The sequence below is a fragment of the Anastrepha obliqua genome, chromosome 1 (assembly GCF_027943255.1).
Source record: "Anastrepha obliqua isolate idAnaObli1 chromosome 1, idAnaObli1_1.0, whole genome shotgun sequence".
NCBI lineage: Eukaryota > Metazoa > Arthropoda > Insecta > Diptera > Tephritidae > Anastrepha > Anastrepha obliqua.
The window spans coordinates 6,199,734-6,223,555 of record NC_072892.1 but is presented as its reverse complement, the minus strand read 5'-3'; the positions used below and the strand labels follow the sequence as shown (position 1 = coordinate 6,223,555).

The window sequence follows — 23,822 nt, the reverse complement described above, 5'->3', positions numbered from 1 at the left end:
ATCTATATTTCGTTTAGCTGTTTGAATATTGAATTTATTTTTGTTGTTTTTTTTTATCATTTAAAATTTTTTTGTTTTGGTTTTCACTCAATCGGCAAGCTTATCTACTTGACTAAGTTTGCTGGTTGCCTATGTTTTGTCATTGGCCCGTGAATTTGTTTTTGTACTGTACACTGCGCTTGTTGTTCGTGCATTTACAGTATAAAGCCGATGAGTCCCTAGAAAAGGTACTTCTCTTCAACTGATTAGTAATGGAAGGAGATGAAGGCAAATGCGTAACACCGAGGTTACTGTGGCGGCCGCAAATAAATAAGAAAAAGACAAAGGTACTGCCTAGCCTTTCAAGAGAGGATATCTAGAAGGTCGTGGATTCTATAACCGGTCATTGGCTATTCAGCAGACACTCCTTGAAACTAGTACCTTTCTTCCATGAATATAATAGAAGTTATAGAGATGAGGAAGAGAAAAAAATGGTTGAGCACTTCATTTGCAATTGACCATCCTTACCTGAAAGTAGGGAAAATTTCTAGGTAGACACTTTTTAAATTCTCTTACGGAACTGTCAGGTGTGGTGATGGGGCCAATCCTGCAATTCATAAGAGTCACAAAATAACTTCGCGAAGAAAAATAAATGAGGTTCCCGTATCGCACAGTGGTATCACAGAACGGTAAGTTCTAAGTGAGTTGATTATACAGTCCGACAGCCACCATCACCTAACCTAACTTAGTGCATTTACAGGTATTTAGATAGGTCAGCTTTAGCATGACAAGAACGGCAAATGGTTGTTTATACAGTAAAACGTTTTAATTTTCTTGTTACTATGTTGAACTCACTTTCCATTCAACAAAACTTTGTAAATGAGCTACTATCGCTTATCAGCGTGCCGTTAACCCGCAATGCTCTTACTTTGTTTCCATATTTTGCTAATTAAAGCTTTTAGTATGTAAATGCATACCAAGCCACTATATCTGCGATAGTTTTATAAAAAGGAGATATGAACAGTTTTTGCTTTAAACCACTTACACAGGCTTGTCCTATGTACTACGTGGCATTGTATGTACATTAGGGTGAGCAGGTGAAGGAAAAAATTACATTGGCAGATATGCGAGGGCTAAGATTTTAGCTTAAAAAATAAAATACATTTCTGCTGTGGCGCCTATTTCTTACAAGGATACATAAAAGTGAGCGTCGGCAAATGAAGGCGGCACCGCCTATAGACGTGAAATATTTAATGAACCATAATATTGAGACTAACTGAAGATAAAGGTACAGAAAGAGGTGGGATGCCGCCCTTATGCTTGCAATTTATAATCAACTACAGCTTTTGTGATCGCCACCGTAGCCAGGTTCGGAGCCACGGGCACGAAACACCAAGTATAAGAAAAAGCGTTTTTTCAAAGCGGTCACCCGTGGCAGGACAACCTTCGAGTGTATTTCTGCCACGAAAAAGACCCTCATAAAAAATTATCTGCCGTACGGAGGCAAAATTAAACTCTTGGTCCATTCATTTGAAGAAAAAAATGAAAACTGGAGTATCAACCCAACATTAAACGTATTTGTAAGGGTGTCAGCACCAACACACATACCCTTTGATCAGAAAGTACCGGGAATGTTTAAATCAAACAAAACAGGGTTAAATTTTAGACAAATTTATTTTATCTCCTTTAAAATATGACCCGTCTGAAGCAACACACATGTGCCAACGTTTAACCCGGTCCTCTATGAACCCCTGGTAGGCTGACGAAGGGATGGCCTTCAGCTCCTTCGTCACATTCCCTTTGATCTCCTCTGTCGACTGAAATCTTCTTCCACGAAGTGGTAACTTCAACTAGGGAAACACAACGAAGTCGCACGGTGCCATATCAGGGAAATACGGTGCTTGCACGATGGTATTTAATTGGTGTTTGGTTAAATAATCCAGCAGAATTTGGGCCCGGTGCGAGGGCTGGTTATTATCATGCAAAATCCAAAAATTTGTTACCCACATTTTCGGCCGTTTGCGACATACGACATCTCTCAAACGCTTCAAAATGGATAAATAATATTCTTTATTAACTGTCTGTCCCGATGGAAGGTACTCAAGGTGCACTACGCCTTGGTAATCGAAGAAAACAGTTAACTCGGTACTCTTTGGTGATAGAAAATAAATATTATATACATATATAATGTCAGCGCACCAAATTTATATATGTTGGGACTTATATATATATGTATGTATACAACTTTGTAGCCACAAGTCCCAACATATATAAATTTGGTGCGATGACATTTCTAAATTACGAACTTATAGCAAATCAAATTGGAATGAGTCCGTACAAGGCGCGCGGCAGATCCATTTCATTCAGTGAGCCAGTTATGATAAAAAAAGTAGTGACTTCAACACTTGCCTATTTATAAAAAAATTTTGCGTTATCAACTTTTTCTGATGCTCTTCCAATTATACAAATATCTACCGAGTTTCACACTGATATCAAAAAGATAATAACGATTCCCAATTTATATTGTCACATAAGAGACTAATGTGATGGCCTTAAGGGACTTAATTATAACTGTACTCTGATATCATCATCATCATCATCATTCCTTTGTCTCCGTTACGAACCATAGAGCAAAATTAAAATTTTTCCATTTTGTGCGATTCCGGATATATTTTTCACTTGCTGCCAGGTCATAGTTTTGTCCTCGGCTTTGTATTCCTCTTCGATGCAGAGTCGCCAAGTGCTCCTAAGTCTGCCTCTGTGCTCTGATATGCCAAGCCTAAAAACGAAGTCTTATAACAACTAATACAATCTGACGCAAAATTAGTCATCAATTTTGTTTTCGAATAACTTTTTTACTAAATAAAAAAAGTTTATTTTATCCTTTACGCACTCTACTGCTTGTCTGTTTATAATCTGCAGCTGCCTCGTTCACAAGTGTCAAATATATTTGACGTACGAAGCCATTTGGAAAAATTATAAATGTTCCGAATTCATTTTGCGAGACCTCGTAGAAACTTTCAAAGCAGACTCATTGGTTTAAGTTGTATCCCATTTTAATTTCCCCACACTCCTTCATGTGTAGTAGCTTCGCAGCAAATTTTAAGTCATTTCATCTTTTACTATCAAAATTATGATGTACTACAAATTACACGTCTATGGGAGGTGTCATGCCTTTTAATCACTTGACGCTCGGGTTTTTTTCAGGAAAATATAACCAAAAACATCAGGTTTTTTTATTTTGTATTTAAAAAGTTTATCTTCTTTAAAACAGAAATAATTAAAAATGAAATGAACAAAAATTACTGTTCTTATTATTATTTATAAGAAAAAAATATAGATATTAAACCTAATTAAGTATAGAAGTGCAAGCTACAATGTCCATCGACTCTGATTATAAGTTCTTATCTTTAAAATTCTGTTTTATTACGCAAGTTACATTCTACTAAAAAATATAATTTCTCAAAAGGAACACCTAGCAATTTTCGTTATTGATTAGTAGTGAAATGTTTTTGGCTAAAAATCGTTAAAACTAAGCAATCCAACATTTGCCGGACACAATATTGGGCATATTGGTTTCGGACTTCGGGTAAAAAGATGGTGGTGAGTTATTTGCGTATGCTCGATCCTTAGACGTGTAAAAATAGTTTCTAGTAGACGAGTGATATTTCTTGGGTAGAGAAGTTTATCGCGAGTCAGGTTAAGGTTTGAGTATGGATACTGGTAATTTTTCCAGCCTGTGAGTCTCTTTTGATGGGAGTGTTGTCTTAACATTTTCAGAACGTTATAGTCGAGTGTCTCTTATTAAAAAGTAGGTGCTAAACGAAAGTGTTATCTGTCATCTATCATCAGGAATGCCGACATGACTGGGTTTCTACCCAGAGCAAATAATTTTGTTTCCTATATTTAATACAAAGGTCACGGATTTTGACTATTATTTTTGTGCTGTTGCGTACGTTTCAAACTGCGTTTAAGGCAGTAGTCTGCTTTAGAAGCCGAAAAAAAGCGTTTTTTTAGCAATTTTTTTTGAAAGGGAAGGAAATGATTGAGGTAAACGGAATTTTAAGACGATAAGGTACTATATTTAAGGTTTAAAAAACAATATTTGTTTTTAAAAAATATTGAAATTTTTTAAAGTTGTAAGTATTTTTCTGGAGCGCCTGGAGTCTGCACTTGTAAATCGGTGCCGGTGATGGAGGTCGTGCGATGCATCTGAAACAGTCGAACCAAATTTTTTTTTAATTTTTATAAGTTTCTTTTCTTTATGAACTAAAAAAATACCGAAGAAGTTATAAAATTCCAAATTTTTTCGAAGTTTGAAAAAAAAATTCACTTTTTTAAGAAAAAAAATTGACTTTAAGTTGCAAAACAAGTAGTTTAAATAATACTTTTGTCCAACTTTTTTAGTTCAAATAGAAGATAATTTAATACTGAAGCTAGATCACTTTGGTTTTTTTCGATCGGACATATATTCTTTTTGCTATCGCCGAGAAAACGCGCTTTAAAGTTCTGCCTGAGCATTCGCACCTGCTCGACGCTCGGCCACCAAAACTGCTCTAGTTTCGAAAATATGTCGAATTGGCCTCTGGAATTTTAAAGACATATTCTTGGATAGTTTTGGAAGAGATTTAAAACAAAACAAAAAAATCGATTTTTTGAAGCCTGTAAAGCAGACTACTGCCTTAAGGAGGAAAATATTGGAATATATAAAAAATGTTCCCTTTACTTCAATTGCATATTTTAGCGCTTTGTGGATAGCAAAGATATCGGCCGTAAATACGGAAGTATATGGAGTAAATGGAGGACTGATGATACTTCCGTTCGATGAGGAAAATGCAAAGGTAGTATTTGTTGCTTTTGAAACGTCAGTAAAATAGTTACACAATTTCTTTGTTTGTAGTTATTAAAGAATTTCAAAAAAATGTAAAAGTTTTCATTATGAGTGTTGCATTTTTTTTTAAAGTGTGCAGGGATGTATCAATTATAAATTCCCTTATCAACCACCCGGGTTGCATATTGATTTGCTTCACTTACTGGCAAATGGTGGAGATGCTCACATATCAGTTCGACTTAATAACTTCCCTGACTTTACCAAAATTTTCGACGACTAATCTAGCAAAAGAAACCATCAGAAACACCTCTTTCCTATTGCATTCAATACTACATCGGATTCATAAACAGCATAAACTTTTTGGCTGCCTACTCTAACCTTCGCCTTGGCCATAGCAAAACTGAGTAGTGTATCGAATTTTCTCCTTTTTCATCTCCATTATGGAATGCTGTAACATATGAAAAACTGATTTCATGAGGCACAAAACCATAAAATAATTTTTGAGGCAAATTCTTAACTTTAAATCGCCGTCTATTACCTATGAACTCAGGCTATAAACAGATCGCAAAATACGGCTCACTAAAAAGCCGCTACAGCGAAAAATATTCAGACCTCTCAATATCACTTAAAATATCTTTGTTCATTTCATATAAGAAAAGAAAGTAATTACAACGCAACTTCTTAGTATATAGTATAAGTATAAAGTATACTTCATCGGTTTTCAACTCTGATGATCCTGATTGGCAATATTACCTTTTACAGGTTCTCCCTAATGCATCCGCATGGTGCATAAGGAACTCCTTTTGGTTTCTGCCGAATAGCAGCAATGATTGCAAAACGTATGCAATGCATACGTATGTAATTAAATGCCGTGTATGTGTGCTGGTGTGAGCGCTTGTAAATTTTTATTTTATTTTGACATACAACTTCTTGAAATTCCGCTTGAGTATGCAGCTATTCAAGTATCAAAAACGCTGAATGCTACCACAACCGCCGAGATAATTGCACTAAGAAGCGAATGAAAGAATGAATGAGTGGATGAATGAATGAACGAGTGAATGAATGAAAACGCTTAACGGCAAAGAGCAGTGTAGTGGCTGAAAATTGCCGGAGAAAAACCAGCTAACTGCGAAGTTCTTGACATGTTTGCTTGGGGAGAAAAATAAATGAGCTACATATAAAAATAAATGCGAATTGCAGAGAGGTAAAAAATCACAACTAATTAACAACCCACAACAGAGCTACTTATACGTGCACGCCCAGCGCATGCTACTCATGCCATCAAATGCCACTCAATTTGAACTAAATATTTGCGCATGCATACGCGCTCTTATTACTTAGTACACACACATACACACACCGATATGCTTACGTGTGTGCCCACATTTGTATGCTGTTCATAAATTATGCACACTATTCAACGTTAATTTCATTGCAAATACCAATTGAAAAGAATAATTGCAAATGCTTTACTTCAATTAATAAATTTTCCACAACATTTGCTTTGATTTTCCCTATTCCTTCTTGAGCATCATTGTCGACATCGTTGACTGCAGTGCTAAGTGCTAAGTGCACTAAACAGTTTTGCGCTCCTTTCGCATGCCCACCGTATTGCCGGATAAATCCAAGCGACGACTTCGAAGTTCGTTTGTTTTGTGGTCTGGTGGAGGGTTACTCATACGCCGCGCTGAACCTGTGGGCGAGCGAAAGCAAATATCTTACAAGGTCGTATGGCTTAATTTATGCCACACAACGCATGCCGCAAGTCGCATGTAAGATGGCTTACATGCTTCGTGCTCCATGCGCCATGTGCTGTAGGCGTTGCCCGATCTAGGCAATTGGCAAAAGGAGTTGGCTGCTGCTCTCATTCGCTGAAATGTTGTGCATAACTTAATTCATGTATGTGCAGTTAACCGCAACTAAGTTTTTCTGGGTCTATAAGTATATGAACTAATTCTTTCTTTTAATTCCTTTTTCTTCTGCTATTGCTGCTGGCATATTTTGCTTAGCCTCAAACCCGCCTAAGTTCTGCTCTCACAGCAGAAGAAGTGAGTCTTACCGTTTCACTTCAAACTAAAATTTTCTAATTAAAAGGTGATTGTTGGGAAAGTAGCACAGCATTTTAGGGCAGGAGCTGTGCGCTGCAGTTAAGCTTCTTTTATGTGTGCTACAACTGAAGGCGCACAAATGCAGTTGCCTAAGAGGGAATTTTCAGCTAAGTAAGTCATTTGAATTGTTCGAATGAAACACATTCGAGTAGTTGGAGTGAAGGCATAAGTTAGGTGGAGTCAAACTGGTCGGCCAAGAGAATATTTCTCATAAACTGAGAGCATCCTTAGTATTTATAGACTTATTTATTTACGAACATTGAATAGTAATTTTATTAATCAGGAGCAATTTCAAGGATCATTGCAATTTTCTGGAAGAATTGGAGTAGTATAGGGTTATTCAATAGGTGCGCTTCAACTTTTTTCCGATAGGGAGGGCGAACGACGCAATGTTTTTTATTTTTCGCTTGTCATTTGTAAACTTCATTAGTATACATTTCATCATGGAACGCTGCACATTTGAGCAACGATTGCAAATCGTGCAAATTTTTTATGAAAATAATCGTGCTGTTGCTGCTACTTTAAGAGCAATAACAAGCCGTCCCGTTTTAGGGTTATGTGAAGTCATTGGTCTACAGTAACAAGACGGCGACGATTTGTGAGCTCAGAGCCAATATTGAACGCGAAATTGCTGGAATTTCGGCCGATTTATGCAAAAGAGTGGTCGAAAATTGGGTTCAACGATTGGACTTCGTAAAACGTGCACGCGGTGGTCATGCAAAAGAAATCGAATTTCATACTTAAATGTATATGTTCAAACACGATAATAAAAAAAAATTAGTTAAAAAGTCAAACCCTTTGTTTTTTATTCAAAAAAGTTCAAAAGTTTAAGCGCTCTTACTGAAAAACCCTATATTTTCGATGCTTTGTCGATGGTAGACTCTAATTCTCGTGGCTATTCATACCCGAGTAGCCTGTGCAAGAGCACGGCGAGTGCAGGGCATATTCGTTGTTAATAAAATTGACTGCGGCATTTGTTAATTTAAACAGTTTGGACAAATATTTGAAAATAACAACCAAATTTCTACTTTAATTGTTAAATAATCTTCCATTCTTGCACTGCTACGAGTGTAGAAAAATGGAATCATGGCTTAAATCTTTCAAATAATAATTTCAAAAACAAAATAATCATCTACTGAACTGATGTGATGCTGGATAGTGATACAAAAACAAATGTTTCAACATCTAAGCTGGTCGATTAATGTATGTTAGGCTCGATTCAGACCGAACTTTACATACCTCGCATGTTTTAGTAAAATTATATTTGCGCCTGATGTTAATGAAAATTGTAGCTCGTAACATCAGACATGGGAATTTCGTCTTCACATATAAAAAATGGGTGTGGTTTTTAGCCGATCTCGTATTTATGTTGGATCTAAAAGAAGTGGGAGCAATACCGGTACCAAGTTTGGGCAAATTTTATTAAGCTGTAATCGAAACTAATCGTTATAGTTACTAGGAAATACCTAGGCGATTAAAAGATGGTTACTAGTCAGTTAATAGATAATTACTAAGTGTTTCTTAGGGTAATACTTGGCAATTAAAAGGTGGTTACTAGACGGGCTAACGGGTGATTTTTTAGCTATTATCTTTTTAAACAGTTGGTTTAACACGTTCCCGCCGGCGCTGTTATTCATGGTCTTCGCCCACAGACGGCAATGTTTAAGTCTTTTCGCTCTATCGGAAGCGATTGCAGGTCATAAAACGAAATTTTTTCATAAGGGTAGTCGTTTATGGCATCTCATCTCATAGGTACCGTTTAATAAAGTACCATTGGTGGTACACGCCGCCTCATGAAGCAATCTTGTGCGGGCCACCGGTGGTACGTGCCGCCCCATGAAGCAGACTTGTGCGAGCCACCGGTGGTACGCGCCGGCCTGAACGTGTTAAGCAGCTGACGCACGTTTCGTGTTTTGTTTCACTGTTAAACATCTTCAGTTTGGTCTATAATTTAACCATGAATCGTCTTACAAACGAACAACGCTTGCAAATCATTGAATTTTATTATAAAAATGCGTGTTCTGTTAATAAAGATCTGTTAATTAAGATCCACTTTTTTATCGAAAAATTGTGTTCAGCGACGAAGCTCATTTTTGGATCAATGGGTACGTAAATAAGCAGAATTGTCGATTTTGGAGTGAAGATCAGCCAGAAGAATTGCAAGAGCTACCAATGTATCCAGAAAAGGTCACAGTTTGGTGCGGTTTATGGGCTGGAGGTATCAGACGGGTTATCAGGTGGGTTACTAGGTGGCTTTCGAGACAAGTTACTAAACGGGTAAAGAACTAGGCGGATTACTAGGTGGGTTACTAGGTGGGTTACTAGGCGGATTATTAGGTAGATTACTAAACGGCTTACTAGACGTGTTATCAGGTGGATCGCTAGGTGGGTTACTAGGCGGATTATCAGGTGGGTCACAACCTGGGTTCCTGGACGCTATAATCGGTCCGGATCGGAGTCTTTACAGCCGCGCCCATTTTAATAAAATTTAATTTGGGCTGGCCATCAATTCTTGAAATCAAATAAACTCATTGATATTGAGAGTTACAGCTTCTGACAATAGATGGATTACGGAAATTTAGGCTTAACAAATGTAAAGTGGGCATGGTTTTATCCGATCTCAATAACATTTATGTCGGATCTAAATGAGACGGGCAACAAGTCGTGTACCAAGTTTGGGTAAGTTTTATAAAGTCGCTATACAAACGGGTGTAATTTTTCAAAAAAGTGGCAGTGGTTGGTTGGTTGGTTAAAGTGGTGGTTCTTCCAGAATCCAATGGCGCGGAAGCCATTTTGTTGCCACATCCTCGTTACCAACTTGTTTAACGGTTATGTACAGCATAACTATATCCAGTCTGTGCGGTTAAGGCACCTTATTAGGTTGTTAACGTCTAAGCCAGATAGTTGTTCGAGATTCTCGAACAGCGGTTGGCCCTGGGTTAACATTCTGCTCTTCCATAGGGCAGGGCATTCGCAGAGGAAATGGAAGATTATCTCCTTCTTATCCGGTTGTTTGCAACTGTGACAGTATGTATTGTGAGGCATACCCATTTTGGCTGCTTGTTCTCCGATAGACCAAAAGCCAGTTATGACTGCCGTTAGTCTCCACGCGTCCCGTCGTTTCATTCTTTTAATGCCGACGATTGCTTGAGGTTGTAGGAAAGTGGCAGTAGTTCCATTACTTTTTTAAAATTTCGTAGTTTCAAATGCGTTAAATTTATTCTCTTGGGTATATTATTTGTACAAAATTTTACAAATTTCTCTTCGTTTGTAACAAAGACATCACGTGTTATTTTTGTGTTTATGTGAAAATTACCCTTATATGGGAGTTGAGTGTGGTTCAATTACGTTAAGTAATTGCCCATCCGGGGGTCCTTTCGAACAAATATACCAAAAGTCGTCACTTCTGAGAATAAAAATTAGAAAAACAGAAAGGAAAGGGTAAAAGGGAAGGAGGATTTATTATGGACTATTTTCGGTAGTGCTCCATACCAATATGAAACCTGTCAAGCTATCCCTGTAACTAAGAACCCAAATCAGCCTTATATCGAAGTATTCGGATGTGATCGAAAGACAAGTCCGGCATACATGTATATATATATATATAATTGGCGCATAAACCCTTTTTGGGTGTTTGGACGAGCTCCTCCTCCTAGTTGTGGTGCGCGTCTTGATGTTGCTCCACAAATAGAGGGACCAACACTCTCAAACCGACTCCGAACGGCAGAAATTTGTATGAGGAGCTTTTTCATGGCAGAAATACACTCGGAGGCTTGCCATTGTCTGCCGAGGGGCGACCGCTTTTAGAAAAATGTTTTTCTTAATTTTGTTGTTTCACCGAGATTCGAACCGACGTTCTCTCTGTGAATTCCGAAAAGTAATCACGCACCAATCCATTCGGCTATGGCGGCCGCATAAGTCCGGCATAGTCCGATTAATTTCGGGGGCTCCAGGATTAAATAGCGTGCCTTGTCACTGTGCCGGTGTCAAAAATAAATAAATAAATAAAAATTCAAAATTCAAAAAAACAAATCAAGCACCTTTCTGTAATATGAAACAAATAACATTTATTTCATATGAACTAAATAAATAAATGACCACCCAGCATTTAAAGATTTAATAGTTAATTATTTCATTTATGCAAATTTAACGCTGATTTAAAAATTGTGCCTTCGAAACATAAGTGATTTTTCAAATGTTGCTTCATTGTATGCCCAGATAGGCAACAAAATGGTGCGGAAGCGCTAGTTGGATTCAGGATGAATCACCACTCTAACCAACCAATGCCCAGATAAGCTATTTCTGTGTCGATTTCAGATTTTAGACATTTTACTACGCTCCACATGCACACACGTATAAAATGTGCGCACTACTACACATGTAGAGATTTTGCATACCGTACACTCACTACCAGGATATTCAGTCGAAGTTGAAGTAATTATAAAGAGTCCATTTACGTTGCCAGTTTTGTGTCCGCTTTTTTGTTTTAATGGTAAGCCAATTTTAATTTTTTTCCACCATACAACACAAACAATGGTACAATGGTTGGGGAGCTAAGAGAAAACGAAATTGCCAGCAATTACTGTTAATTAGCGACGAATTGAGCTGGTAATGAACGAAGCAAACAGTTTTTGCTCTGCGCTCTTACTTTTTTCTATGACAGTTATCTTCCACTCCTGTTGTTTTTCCGACTACTTTTCATGCAATCGTTTATTCAGTTGGTTGCTGTTTGTTTTTGTTATAAGAAGGAACCAATTAACGAACAGAGTTTAATTTCACCAATATCGGTGGACTATTTGCAGTCAAAAAGAAGCACACAATAAACCAAAGTCTCATTTAGAACTGAAACTGGCGTACATAGTATTATTTCCCCCCCTTTATCTCACTACAAAGCCGAATCGAGAGTAGGTTATCTGAAATATCAAATAGAAATTTAATTAGTTCTAATGTCTAACCTGTGCCCGCACATTTCGAGTTTGGTTCAGCGCATTCAATTTGCGTATCAGCATTTTTGCTATTTAGCAAAAGTTGCAAATTTTTGCAATGGTTAGCCTAAATATAAATAATTGATTTGATTTCACCTCTCATTTGCATATGTTCAGTTACATACTCATATAATTACATATGCCGTGTAAAATTAGTCAATCTATGTATAGCCTTTGCCTTCCTCAAATCACCGCCATGCGTTGCTCTGCCAGTTTGGTTTATGAATTTGCATTTATAATCAGTATTTCAGCATTAATTTATCGCATTTCATCTGAAATTCATTAGTTTTTAGCTGAGTGACGCTAACCGCGTCGTTAGCTGTCAATTTCGCCGTTAAAATGTAACGACCACCAATATTTATTTAATGAATTCCCATTGCGCATTCCCACATTTCATTATACGGACACATTTTCAATTAAACAAAATTACTCATTTGATTGCAGAATTTTTCACAAATTTATGAACAAAATATAAATTCGAAAATATTTGAATGTTTTGCGAAATATTTTGATACTTAAAACTGGGTTGAGTGGTTTGCAATAAACCAGACTGACGTTTTTTCTGGCATTCTACTTTTCATATATATCATCAGAATTTTTTTTTAAATTTCATGTATCTTAGGCAAGTCAAGCAATAAGGCTACCAGCCTCGTAATAAATATCTTTGAGGGCTACAACTTTCAATTACCAAAGTATTTATATTTATATTACACGCAAATTTTAGATTGTTATTATACATTTTTGTATCTACACAACTATGAAAATATGTATACCTCATTTCCTTCGGTTATTGAAATTATATTATAAGAGCTCTATTTCCCTTCAAACAACTTGTCTACCTTCAGTTTGCCTCATCACAGTTAACTCAGATACATTCTTCTTTTTTCTGCTCTCGTTCACAGGTGAATCGTCCGCATCAGCCGTGACTTCGTCTGCTCCTGTACGAAAAACGTACACCGCCTGCATACTGGCCATGCTGTTCAGTGTTATAATAATTGGAGGGCAAAGCACATGACATGTTAAATTACAAAAACAGCAAAAACGGCATAAGCTAGCGCAACCAAACAGTCAACAAAAAGAACATGAAAAACAAAAATTGGAACAAAATGAATCAATACGATTTGCAAGTGTGCAAGAGGCAGGGGCAATGGGTGAATGGCACGCGAAGAGAAATTTATGTCAACAACAGTCTACTCAGCTAGAAAACGTTATTAAGCTGGCAACTTCAACATCAACAGCAGCTGCAACAACAACAACACCAGTCGTAGTTAGAAGAAGCAAAGCAGTTCGGCAAACAAAAACGAAAACGCATTTCCCTTTAATCATGTAAGTTTATATAGACAACCGTATCCATAGGCATTAGAGACAACAACAACACATGGAAGATGAGTAGAATATTAAGCAAAAACAACAAACATAAACAAGAATAACAAACCAAAAAAAGAAAGCACAACAACACGACCACCCCACGTCAACAAACAAAAACGTGTCAGGTTAGCGTCTAAGCTGTAGTTGAAGTGTAGGCTGTAAACTGAAAGTTAAAAGCCCACAAAGCATCGAATAATAAAGCAGGATAGCCAACCAAGGAGCATCAGCAAAACATGCCAGTAACATAAGCAGGAAATAAGCAGCAACATACGTAACAATTGAATACGCACACCTACACAAATTAACAAACGTGGTGACAACTGGTATGTAATGCAACTGCGTACATAGAGCCACGTACACACAAATGTGGGATGTCAGTAACAGGATTCTCGGTGTTATATAAAAAAAAAAAAAATACCGGGGTTCCAAAACCCCGAAATTTCTCATATGATATGATATCTCAAAATGTTTAAAGTACCGAAATTCCCCATTTTTTATTTTTTGAAGTGGAAATTTTTTATCTTAAGTGTTCTTGAAAGTGAATTAATCTTCATCAAAAAACAAAATTTTCAGGAATTAAAGCCTCCAATTCCGACAGCAACAGTCAAGCTGCGTTGAAGGCTCTGGAGAACGCGAAGCAAACCGCAAAAATTGTTTAAGAGTACAAGAAGAAGCTTAATTCTGTTGCAAGACGGAATAACTTTGTATTTACTTATGTATGGGTTTCCGGCCGCACTGTGTTCAAGGGAATGAAATTTCCGATGATTTAGCCAACTGCGGGTGAGCGAGACCAGAGCCAATAATCGGAATCAATGCTATAGGAATCATGAATTGGATCAGCGACTATGCGTGCAATTTACCTAAAAAGCGATGCTGTAGAACGCTTCAGAACTGCAAAGTGTTTTGTGAAAGCCCGATCAAAAAACTGTCGAACCTTCTTCTATAAATTGGAAGAAAATACATTCGGTTGATGGTCGGTATTATTACAGGACACAACCCATGCACTCAGCATATGACCACCTTTGGAATCATTGAGAAGCCGATTTAGCCATCTTGCTTAGAGGAGACGAATAGCACTGATCATTTGTTTTGTTCGGCGTTATTATCCACCCTTTTACTTTCCATAGCTTTAAATACAATAGACCTTTTAGCCTGAGTGTTTTAGGAGTTACTAATTTCTCTGTGCTTCTTGGCTCCTCTTTTTCAAATTTTATTTCCTGCTCATTCTATGAACTCCATTCCTGGTTTTGTTATTTTGAAGTAGAGAAATAAAATTCGAAATCTATTTATTCTTAGTTTATTAACATCACTATATGATATTGAATAGTTTAGTATAAATAGTAGTTTTTATAAAAATTGTGCATGCTTTTTAATTTTTTACTAACTAAAAAATTTAAGTTCCGGGACTAGTCCTGAAATCTCGGGATTACACTAAAACTAGTACGGGATCCCGCGTTCCACTACTACCACTACTAATATTAGCATCCCTTGTGTGTAAATATGTGACATATAAATGAACGTTACTCATACGACACGTAGACCCTAAGGCTCAGGAACACCTGAAGGCACGTGCGTGTGTGTAAGTTTGTCACTTACACCCAACCGATTACACTCCACAACAACCAAGCTAAAACGCCACTGACTGAAAACTAGTGAAATACTCACACACACACACAAGCACACAAGCACAAGAAAAACAAAGTGAAATAACAACACAGCTCTAAGCATGGCATTTGCAGAAGTTAACTATGCTAAGCGTAAAATGTAATTCTATGTAACAGTAAATGTAAGTATATAAAATTAAGTACATACGTGTGCATGTATGCATCACAATAGGCCAACTTATAAGTGAATATGTATGCGTATGTGTTCAGTGTTGGGATAACTAAATAATTTCGAGCGGAGTGTGCGGCAAGGCGGATTTCCGAAGGAAACTGGCATTGCAACATCTGCCGCATTTTTGTATATGATTACATTGTATTGCATTTAACTTGAATTGCATATGTATATGTAAATTTAGTTTTATAGATTTTCTATGCAGTAAACCCTGTGCTAAATTTAAAATATTAACGTAGAATGAAGAAATAGATATAGAAATAAAAATGAACATAAATATAAAAGAAAAAAATAAGTATAAAAATAAAAATAAATATAAAAGCAAAAAAAATTAAAAAACTAAACAGAAATTAGCTAATAAAAAATTAACTGTAATTCGTATTTCAAACTGTATGTAAAAATTGCAAGGTATCACACACGCGCGCATCCAATAATTAAGAAGAGTAGCATATTGCGCTGGCAGAGTAAATACATAAAATAGTACCACTTTATTCAAATAAATATAAATATCAAAATTTACTACAAGCTAAAAAAAAACAAAAAATCTTAAATATAAAAAATTCATATATTAGCAAATAAGCGAAAGAAATAAATAGAAATAGAAAACAAAAAAACTCAACGTTGGCATATAAATAAATTTTATTGACTTTACGGTAGCCTTCGCCAGTTATGTAAATATGCAAAACTTTTAATGAAAAAGCTATATTACAACAATAAAAGTAATATATATATGTAAAATAGTACTGTTTATACTCTACCTACAATTGACTCGTTCTCCGCATTGTAATGAATCTCTCTATCTCTCTCTACCTATCTAACTCTCTTACCTACAAGGACCAACACGAAGTCCTGGTTGAATGCAAAAATAAAATAAAATTATGCAGAAATAAGCAAATATAAATACTGGCTACTATTTTGTTTCGTTGAGATTTCTGGCAAGGCATATTTCTTTTAATAATAGAGATTAGGAAATATTTTGCTCTCCTTCTCTGTTCATTACTGCTAAGTAATTTGCATTAGCTCTAGAGCGGCTTTTCTACTCATTCCAACAATCTGCATATGTTAGTCAGACCGATATTGGCATACCGTTCGATAGTTTGGATCCTACGCACTGCGAAATTTACACAACATAGATGTGCTAGAATCCATTCAAAAATGATTTTAAATTTTACTTTATGCGATTTTCGATGGCACCCGCTAGAAGTCTTTCCCCCTACAATAATTGTCTAAAGCTCATCAACCTTTCCACACTTGGTCCCATAGGTTTAAAGAACATTTTCCTGACAGATTTTAACTTTAGTGCTCTCTTATCCTAGTTTTTTCATGTAAAACAAATTACGGTCTTAATGAACCATTGCGATAAAAATGCCAAGATGCAAACTGTTATGCTAGCACTAGTCTATACACTAGTCTCGGTTGGTCTCTAAATGACTGACGTTGTTATACCTCTATTTTTTTATTCAGTTGGTACATTTTTGTTCAGCTGCAGAACAGTTTTAGATATCGACGCTAAGAAGCTTTTGATCCAGCGCCCAAATAAAAAGGATGCTTCATGCGTACTGCGCTATGTCGTGTCGCTTGAGCGGAATAAGAGCCACCAATTTGGTTTATTATTACACTGTATAGCATTTCTCTCTTTTTTATGTTTTTTTTGCGATATGTTTTGTTTTAATTAGCTGATCGCGGAAAAGATAGGTGTAAACCCCATTGCAGAAGCGGTGTAGATCTTTTAGAGAAGGTTTCATTGTACACTTTCACTGTAAATGTCCGTGTTTGGCAGCTAGACGATTAAGGTCACAGGGGGCTTCTCTTTTCCAAAGCCTGGGGCAGTGCGCCTACCCAAATCCCATCAACCTTCTCCATTGCATCAACAGCTATGAATGGTTGTAAATATCTGACTATTGAAGGTCTCATAATGATATCAAAACGGCGCTTTATTGCTACTTGGGGGTACATGAGTGATGTTTCAACCATTTCACCGATCTAAATACCTCATCGCGGGGAAGTTTTGAAAATTAAATGTAATTGATTTCAATACAAATATCTTTACCAAAGGTCACAAAAGATTAACAAAATGTTTTTCTTGTAGTTTTCGCGCACATGGAGTCTTAATCTATGATTTAGTTTTACCAAAAATAGAAAGCAAAAACATGGAAAGCATACACTTTTCAACTGGGGGTTCGACTAAGAAGATCGTAAAATCAGATGTGTTATTCGAAATGTTCACTGCTTTCCTAATAAATTGCTATTGGAGGTTCAAGGTTCAAAAATTAAATTCTGAATAAGTTATTTGACGAAACTTCTATTTGAGATGCTCAGTGCAAAATTAATTTGATGGCCAAACCACCAGCGAGATAATCAATTTAACCTAGTAATACACGTTTCTTTTAAATGTACCAATTTCGTTCATACCGCCAAGTAGTTTTCTTCGAACAAAACTGTCGTAATTTAAGAATTTTTTGATTGAAAATTGCAAAGCTTTCATTAGTTGAGTGAAAAAGTCATACAAGAAAGCAATGAAAGTACTGAGGGAGTTTATTGTTTTTTTTTTATTCTTTTTTTTTTTTTTGAAGACGAGAGTAAAATTAGCAATTGCCGCTTCTTTATAATGTAATTGTAAAAGTTTATTAATTCATTACAAATTTGTGCAATTAAGAATCAATCAAACAAGAATCAACACAACCCACAATGGCTACAATGGCATCCCCAAATTAGCTCATCTGGCGTCTAAGTTATAGACAAACCCATCTAGAACAGCAGTTTGTAGAATTGAGAGAGAGATTGTAATGGTGAGCGTAGAATAGTTGCGTTGGTGATATAAGAAAATACAATGTGGTGCAAAATTAATCTTCCAATTTGGTTTTTTTTTTTTTTAATTTTTTCCAAGATTTTGAGAGATGGAAATCTTTATTATGACCTTTAATGGTAAGATACGGCTGACTTACGACGTCATTTGTAAAAAATATAAATCCTTCGATAGGCTGATTTATTTTGCGCCACCTTGCCACGACACAATCTAAACACATCTTGCCCTGTTACTGTTTGAATGGCGACTGATGGGCAGAGCGTAAAATTGTGTGTGATAAGCGCACTGCTCGAGGAGCAAACTTAGCCGAGGAGCAAACTAGTAAAGGACCACTACATTTTTAACGATCTTTTTTGTTTGTTTTTTTTTTTCATTGGAGAATGTAAATCTTGCCAATGAAAATGGAACACAATTTTATTTAAATGACTTCTACGGCTGCCTTTAAAGGAGTCATTTCTACCAATCTAAATTCTTAGAATATTTTCATGACTTACTTTCGGCACTTATCTCATCAATGGTAGCTTCGATTAAAAATTTGGATTCTAGAAACGGAGCCTGCCGTAGCTGAATGGGCTGCGTGACCACCACTGCGAAGTGCGTAGGTTCGAATGTGCGGGCATGAAAATGATGGAACAATTTCTACTAACAAAGGCCGCCTTTCGCCGGGCAAACCTGCGAGTATATTCCTGGCCTCAAAACGCTCCTCATAAAAAAAAAACATCTGCCTTTCGCTGGCGTCATAAAACTGTAAGTCACTTCATATGTGAAACAATACCACAAATAGGCAGAGCAGTTTGAGAAGCTTGCCAGAAATGGTGTAAACGCCAATTTTATAAATTTTAGTTAAGCCAGGTACCCAACTTTTTTTGTAACCTATATTTAAATGACACACAACTGTATTTTGACGTAAAACCGTACTCTTCTGTACCGTTTTAACGGCAGCTTCGTGCTTTTTATGAATTCTATCGTCTTATTTATTAAATTTTGTTGAATGAGTTTTGTTTTGTATCGATGGTTTTACAATTTTTTAGTGTGTTTCGTTTTAATCTGTTAATTAAATTTCGTTTGATTTTGCATATGTTTTTTCTTGTGCTAACCATTCGCAGCACCTTAGGCTTGCGCATCAGCGGGTTAATGAATTCACCAGCAGTGCAGCAGTTCAGAATAAGTTAAACACCTTCTGAAGTCATAATTTGTTTGCAATTCTCAACAATGCAAACAAACCAGAATAACCACAGCTATTTAACCAATTAAGCAAGCGCTTGTCTGTGTGCGGCTTAAGCAAACGTGCGTGTGTGGTAGGCACACCAGCATACGCTTGCTTGCGAGATGCCAATTAGACGATAATAGCGGCAAGTTGGTGTATGCTGTGCATATGTGTGTGTGAACTGTACTTATATGATATTTGTGCAGCTGGTGCACTGAATTCGCAAACACAAACAAATAACTGAATGCGCCTAATATTCGTCTAACATTTGTCGGATGTCAAGCGTTTTGTGGTTCCAAAATATATATTTGAAATATTCTAAAGAGTGACGCAGGCCAAAGCATTGGTGTGCAATAGTCAGACGTTTCCATGAATCCACGCTTCTATAAATTTTGCCCTTTGTTTTCCAGCATAAATACTAAGACAATTTAGATGCCCGGATATTTGCTAATACTTGTATAAAATACCTAAATAATTACTTGTTTGTTCAAGTCGTAGCAGTTTACTTTGCATAGTTTGTCAATGGAATACAAAAGAAACTGAACCAGTACATGAACAGAACTAACCTACATATTTGGCGCAATAAATAGTACTTAAGTAAAGCAGGAAGTTTAAAGAAAATATTCAATATGGATTTTGTAAAATAACTTTAAAACTCTCTAAATGATAGCATTGAATTATTATTTAAGTTACTTACTCGTGTAAAGGTATACAAGTACCCGTTTAATCATAGGCTGGTGCATGCTCTCTTGTCTATGCATGAAATGTAGGGAAACTGTGGAATCCTCGAAAATATTAAACTCAAAAGTGGGTAAATTGTAGTGCAATACAAAATTAAATAATAAGCACGGAAAGTGTGCTTCAATAGCGGCATAAGAATTTACTTTTTAAGTTAAAAAATAACCCTAAAATTTCTAATGATCTGGTAATGCCAAAACATCAAGCAAGATTTACATTTTTATGAAGCTGGTGTGCACGAACAAACAACGTTTGAACGTTTTCAAAAGCTTCTAATGAAAATCTGGGTCTATCGATGTGAATCTAGGCCATTAAAGACGATTGCTTAATATAACCACCAGAGGGCGTATGTGTGGCATAATATCTCCACATCTTATGAAATACAGGGTATTTATTTGTAATTTAAAGAACCTTTTGTCCTGGTAGGTTGGTTGGTTAGTTTTTGTGGTGATTCGATCAGAATCCAACTAGCGCTTCCGCACCATTTTGTTGTCACATCCTCGTTACCAACTTGTTTACCATTTATTTACAGCAAGACTATATCCAGTCTGTGCGGTTCAGGACTTTCGAACAGCGGTTTACCCAGGGTTAACATTCTGTTCTTCCGTAGGGCAGGGCATTCGCAGAGAAAATGGAAGATTGTTTTCTTTTTGTCCGGTTGTTTGCAACTGTGACAGTATGTGTTGTGAGGGATGCCCATTTTGGCTGCTTGCTCCCCCACAGACCAAGAGCCAGTTATGACTGCCGTTAGTCTCCAGGCGCCCCGTCGTTTCATGTTTATCAATGTTGACGACTGCTTAAGGCTCTAGGTGGGCCATAACGTCTGCTAATTTTACGTTTCGTTTGGTCTCTCCATCAACAATCCGCAATTCTGAGGTATTTTAGGGAAATTGCACTCTTGACTGCACCTAATAGTGTGAACACCGATTCTGCAAGAGCGCCAGTTCATCTGCTTTTTCATTACCTTAAATGGTCCGATGTCCCGGGACCCAGGTTAAGGTAACTTTATTTTTTACGTTTAATGTGGTAAGGCTAGTACTGCTTTTTTCTACCAGGTTAGAGGTTGTTGGCGCCGAATCCAGTGCCTGGATTGCAGTTTGAGTTTGGTTATCCGAAAGAAAAGCGATATTGCCCTTAAAATAGGGATCTGTGATTAGTAGCCTACAAGCTTCCCCAATCGCCAGTACTTCCACCTGAAAGACACTGCAGGCATTAGGGAGACGCAGAGATTTTCCAATTTTAAGTCTATGGGCATATATGCCAGCTCCAACACCACAATCCATTTTACTGCCCTATTTATAGACGGTAGTGTCGACGTTGTTTTCCCTTATTCCATTTTTCCTGGATGGAAAGATAATGGCAAAATTCCTACTGAATGTTACCGTCGGGACGATGTAGTCAGTCCTCTTCGAGGTATACTGGGCTTGCCGCAGTAATGGACTGGCATGACCATGAGTTTTTCCTTCCAGCGACTCGCTTCATTTAACCTAAATGCACTCATTGTTGCCATTTTCTTCCTTTTGTGCTTAATTTACAAAAAAATTAAGAGCCAACTTGCCTAGAAACAAACAACAAATTTCAACTTGGCATTTCATTTATCACACAAAACCAAACACTATAATTTTAATCTTACACTAATCAGCTGTTCTTCCCGAACTCAACTAGCTGGTTCACTCTCGCATGGGCCATTCATAAGTTACTTTTTGCGCAACTGGTTGACCAACCGCTACCTGAGACCGCTTATGGCTTTTGACCCTTCCCTTCCCTTGTGTAATTCGTAATATTGAGATCATCGCAAATTAATTAGTCTCATTACAGTGTCTCTTATGAAATTGGAGTATTCTGGCGCTGCAGAACGTGCGACGGACAATCGTAGGAGCGTCGTAGCATATGCGACTGGTGCGTGTTAACTTGTTTGTAAGCTAAGAACTACGCACAGGATGCACCGATTTGTACAGAGTCTTTCGTATTTTGAAGGGAGTCCCTTCCGGAAGGTTTTCTCTGACATAAATTGCATACATTTTTACACGCCAAAGTGTGTTAAAAAATCATAAAAATAAAAACCAAACTGCAACAAAACAAAAATGAAGCGGCCGGCTGCGGTATTATTTTACCTAAGTAAGACTTTCAAATGTTTACTATGCTCTTGCTGTATCATTTATTTTCAATGCTGTTAAAATTTTGTTAACAAAAGAGAAATTTTTTAGAAAGAAAAGTTTTTTCGAAAATTTTTTCTTGTTTGCTTGTTAGCTGGGAGAGGAAAATTTCATTTCCATTTTTTTTTTTTAGTTTTTTACATGTGCAAAGTGGCGCAAAATTAGTCATCCAATTTTATTTTTGTGTAAATCTAAATATAAACAAATGATTTTGAGTGATGGAAATGTTTATTTTGGCCTTTATTCGCTCCACTGCTTCACATAGATTAGCGCGCCTCAAGTTTGACGTCCAAATCACCAGAACGGAATCGTTGTAGTCTTAACTTTGGTATTGCAATTCAGACTGTGTTGGGTAGATTGCCTAACTGTTTTGCCGTTAATAGTGGAAAATAACATCAGGCAAATGACAACCACGAGCACGCTAACAGAACAATATCCTTCTCTATGTAATCGATAGTCTCACGAATTCCCTTCTTGAGGTCTTCAATCGATGCCCCGGAAACTTTTCCCGTGAAAGATCAATGGTTTCGTTGCTTGTGTGGTACGTAGCTCCGTTGCCCAGATCAATACCATCAAAATCCGGCCATAAAAAATTGTTAATCATCTCTCGATAGCGCAATCAATTCACCAATAACACCTGTTATTGGAAAACACTTTAGTACAAGGTGGCACAAAATTAATCATCTAATCTTATTTTTGAATTTTATTTTCTTTTGTAGTAAAAAAAAATATTGTGAGTAATAGTAATTTTTTTTACCTATACGCGCTCTTTGCTTCTTTGTTTGTATGATGCAGCTGTCTAGTTCACAAATGCCAAATATGATTAACGCACGACGCTATTTGCAAAAATTATCCGAAATGCTGATTAATTTTGCGTCACCTTGTCTTATCTTAATGTTCTTGTTGTTGAAGTGGTTGAGCATTTCTACTGAAATATCCTAATTAGTGACTGGCACTGTTTTGGTACCACTGTTCTCGTATGATGCCTTGTTCTTTATTTTTTTGTTGTATTATCTTATTGCAAAATCTTTATTTTATTAGAGTTTTTTTAAGAATCTAGTTGGGAGTGAATTTCACTTTGCAATTTTAACAGCAAATTTGCTTGCGCTTTCTTATAAATACTCGGCCGGGTATGCAGCAGTTGCCGTAAAGGCTGAAAGGCGAAAATGGTCTTAGCTCTAAGCATACCTCTAATCTAAACATTTCTGTTGAGTATATCATGAGGTCAAACCGTTTATTTGTTGCCAAGATATAGCGATTTGAGAACACAAAACATGCCCCGATATGTTGCAGTTGACATGAAGGTTAAAATGATAGAGAAAATTTGATGAATAAGTCGCCTTTGCACTGACCATAACTAAAGCAAAAGGTCTGAGGCTTAACGGAGCAAAATTTTATTACTCGAACCTCTTTTTTAGCATAAACAATTATATTAAATTTTTCACCAATTCATAGACTCTATGACATGCAAGTGATCTGCGCGTGATCCTTAGGTTAAAGGATTAAACAAATATATACCTATTTTTTCTGGATAGTTTTCTTATATTTCAAACATGAGAAGAAGTTTACATTATCCACTGTGAAAACTAAAAATTATAAATTAAAATATTTGTGTAAAAAAGCGATTAGTATAGATTTAAGTCACACGGGAATATAAAATCAAAATATATTAATTTAAAATAATAAAAAAGAGCAAAAAGCAAAAAACAACAAATAATTCCAATTTTCTCGTAATGCTGTTAAAGACTGTCTGTTTTTAGGTGCCACAGATTAAAAGCAGTTGCCTATGCAGGTAAAACGTTACGCGC

The 23,822-nt window shown here is 36.6% G+C and overlaps 1 protein-coding gene across 1 annotated transcript in view; it reads left to right on the top strand.

The window, feature by feature from the left end:
• Window positions 1–13,364, top strand: part of LOC129235742 (zwei Ig domain protein zig-8) — a 200,601-nt gene extending 187,237 nt beyond the window's left edge. The window contains exon 7 of the mRNA XM_054869754.1: window positions 12,806–13,364. Within this exon, the coding sequence (XP_054725729.1) occupies window positions 12,806–12,918 (113 nt within the window). The 3' untranslated portion in view covers window positions 12,919–13,364. The remainder of the gene's footprint in view (window positions 1–12,805) is intronic.
• Window positions 13,365–23,822: the final 10,458 nt, after the last annotated feature.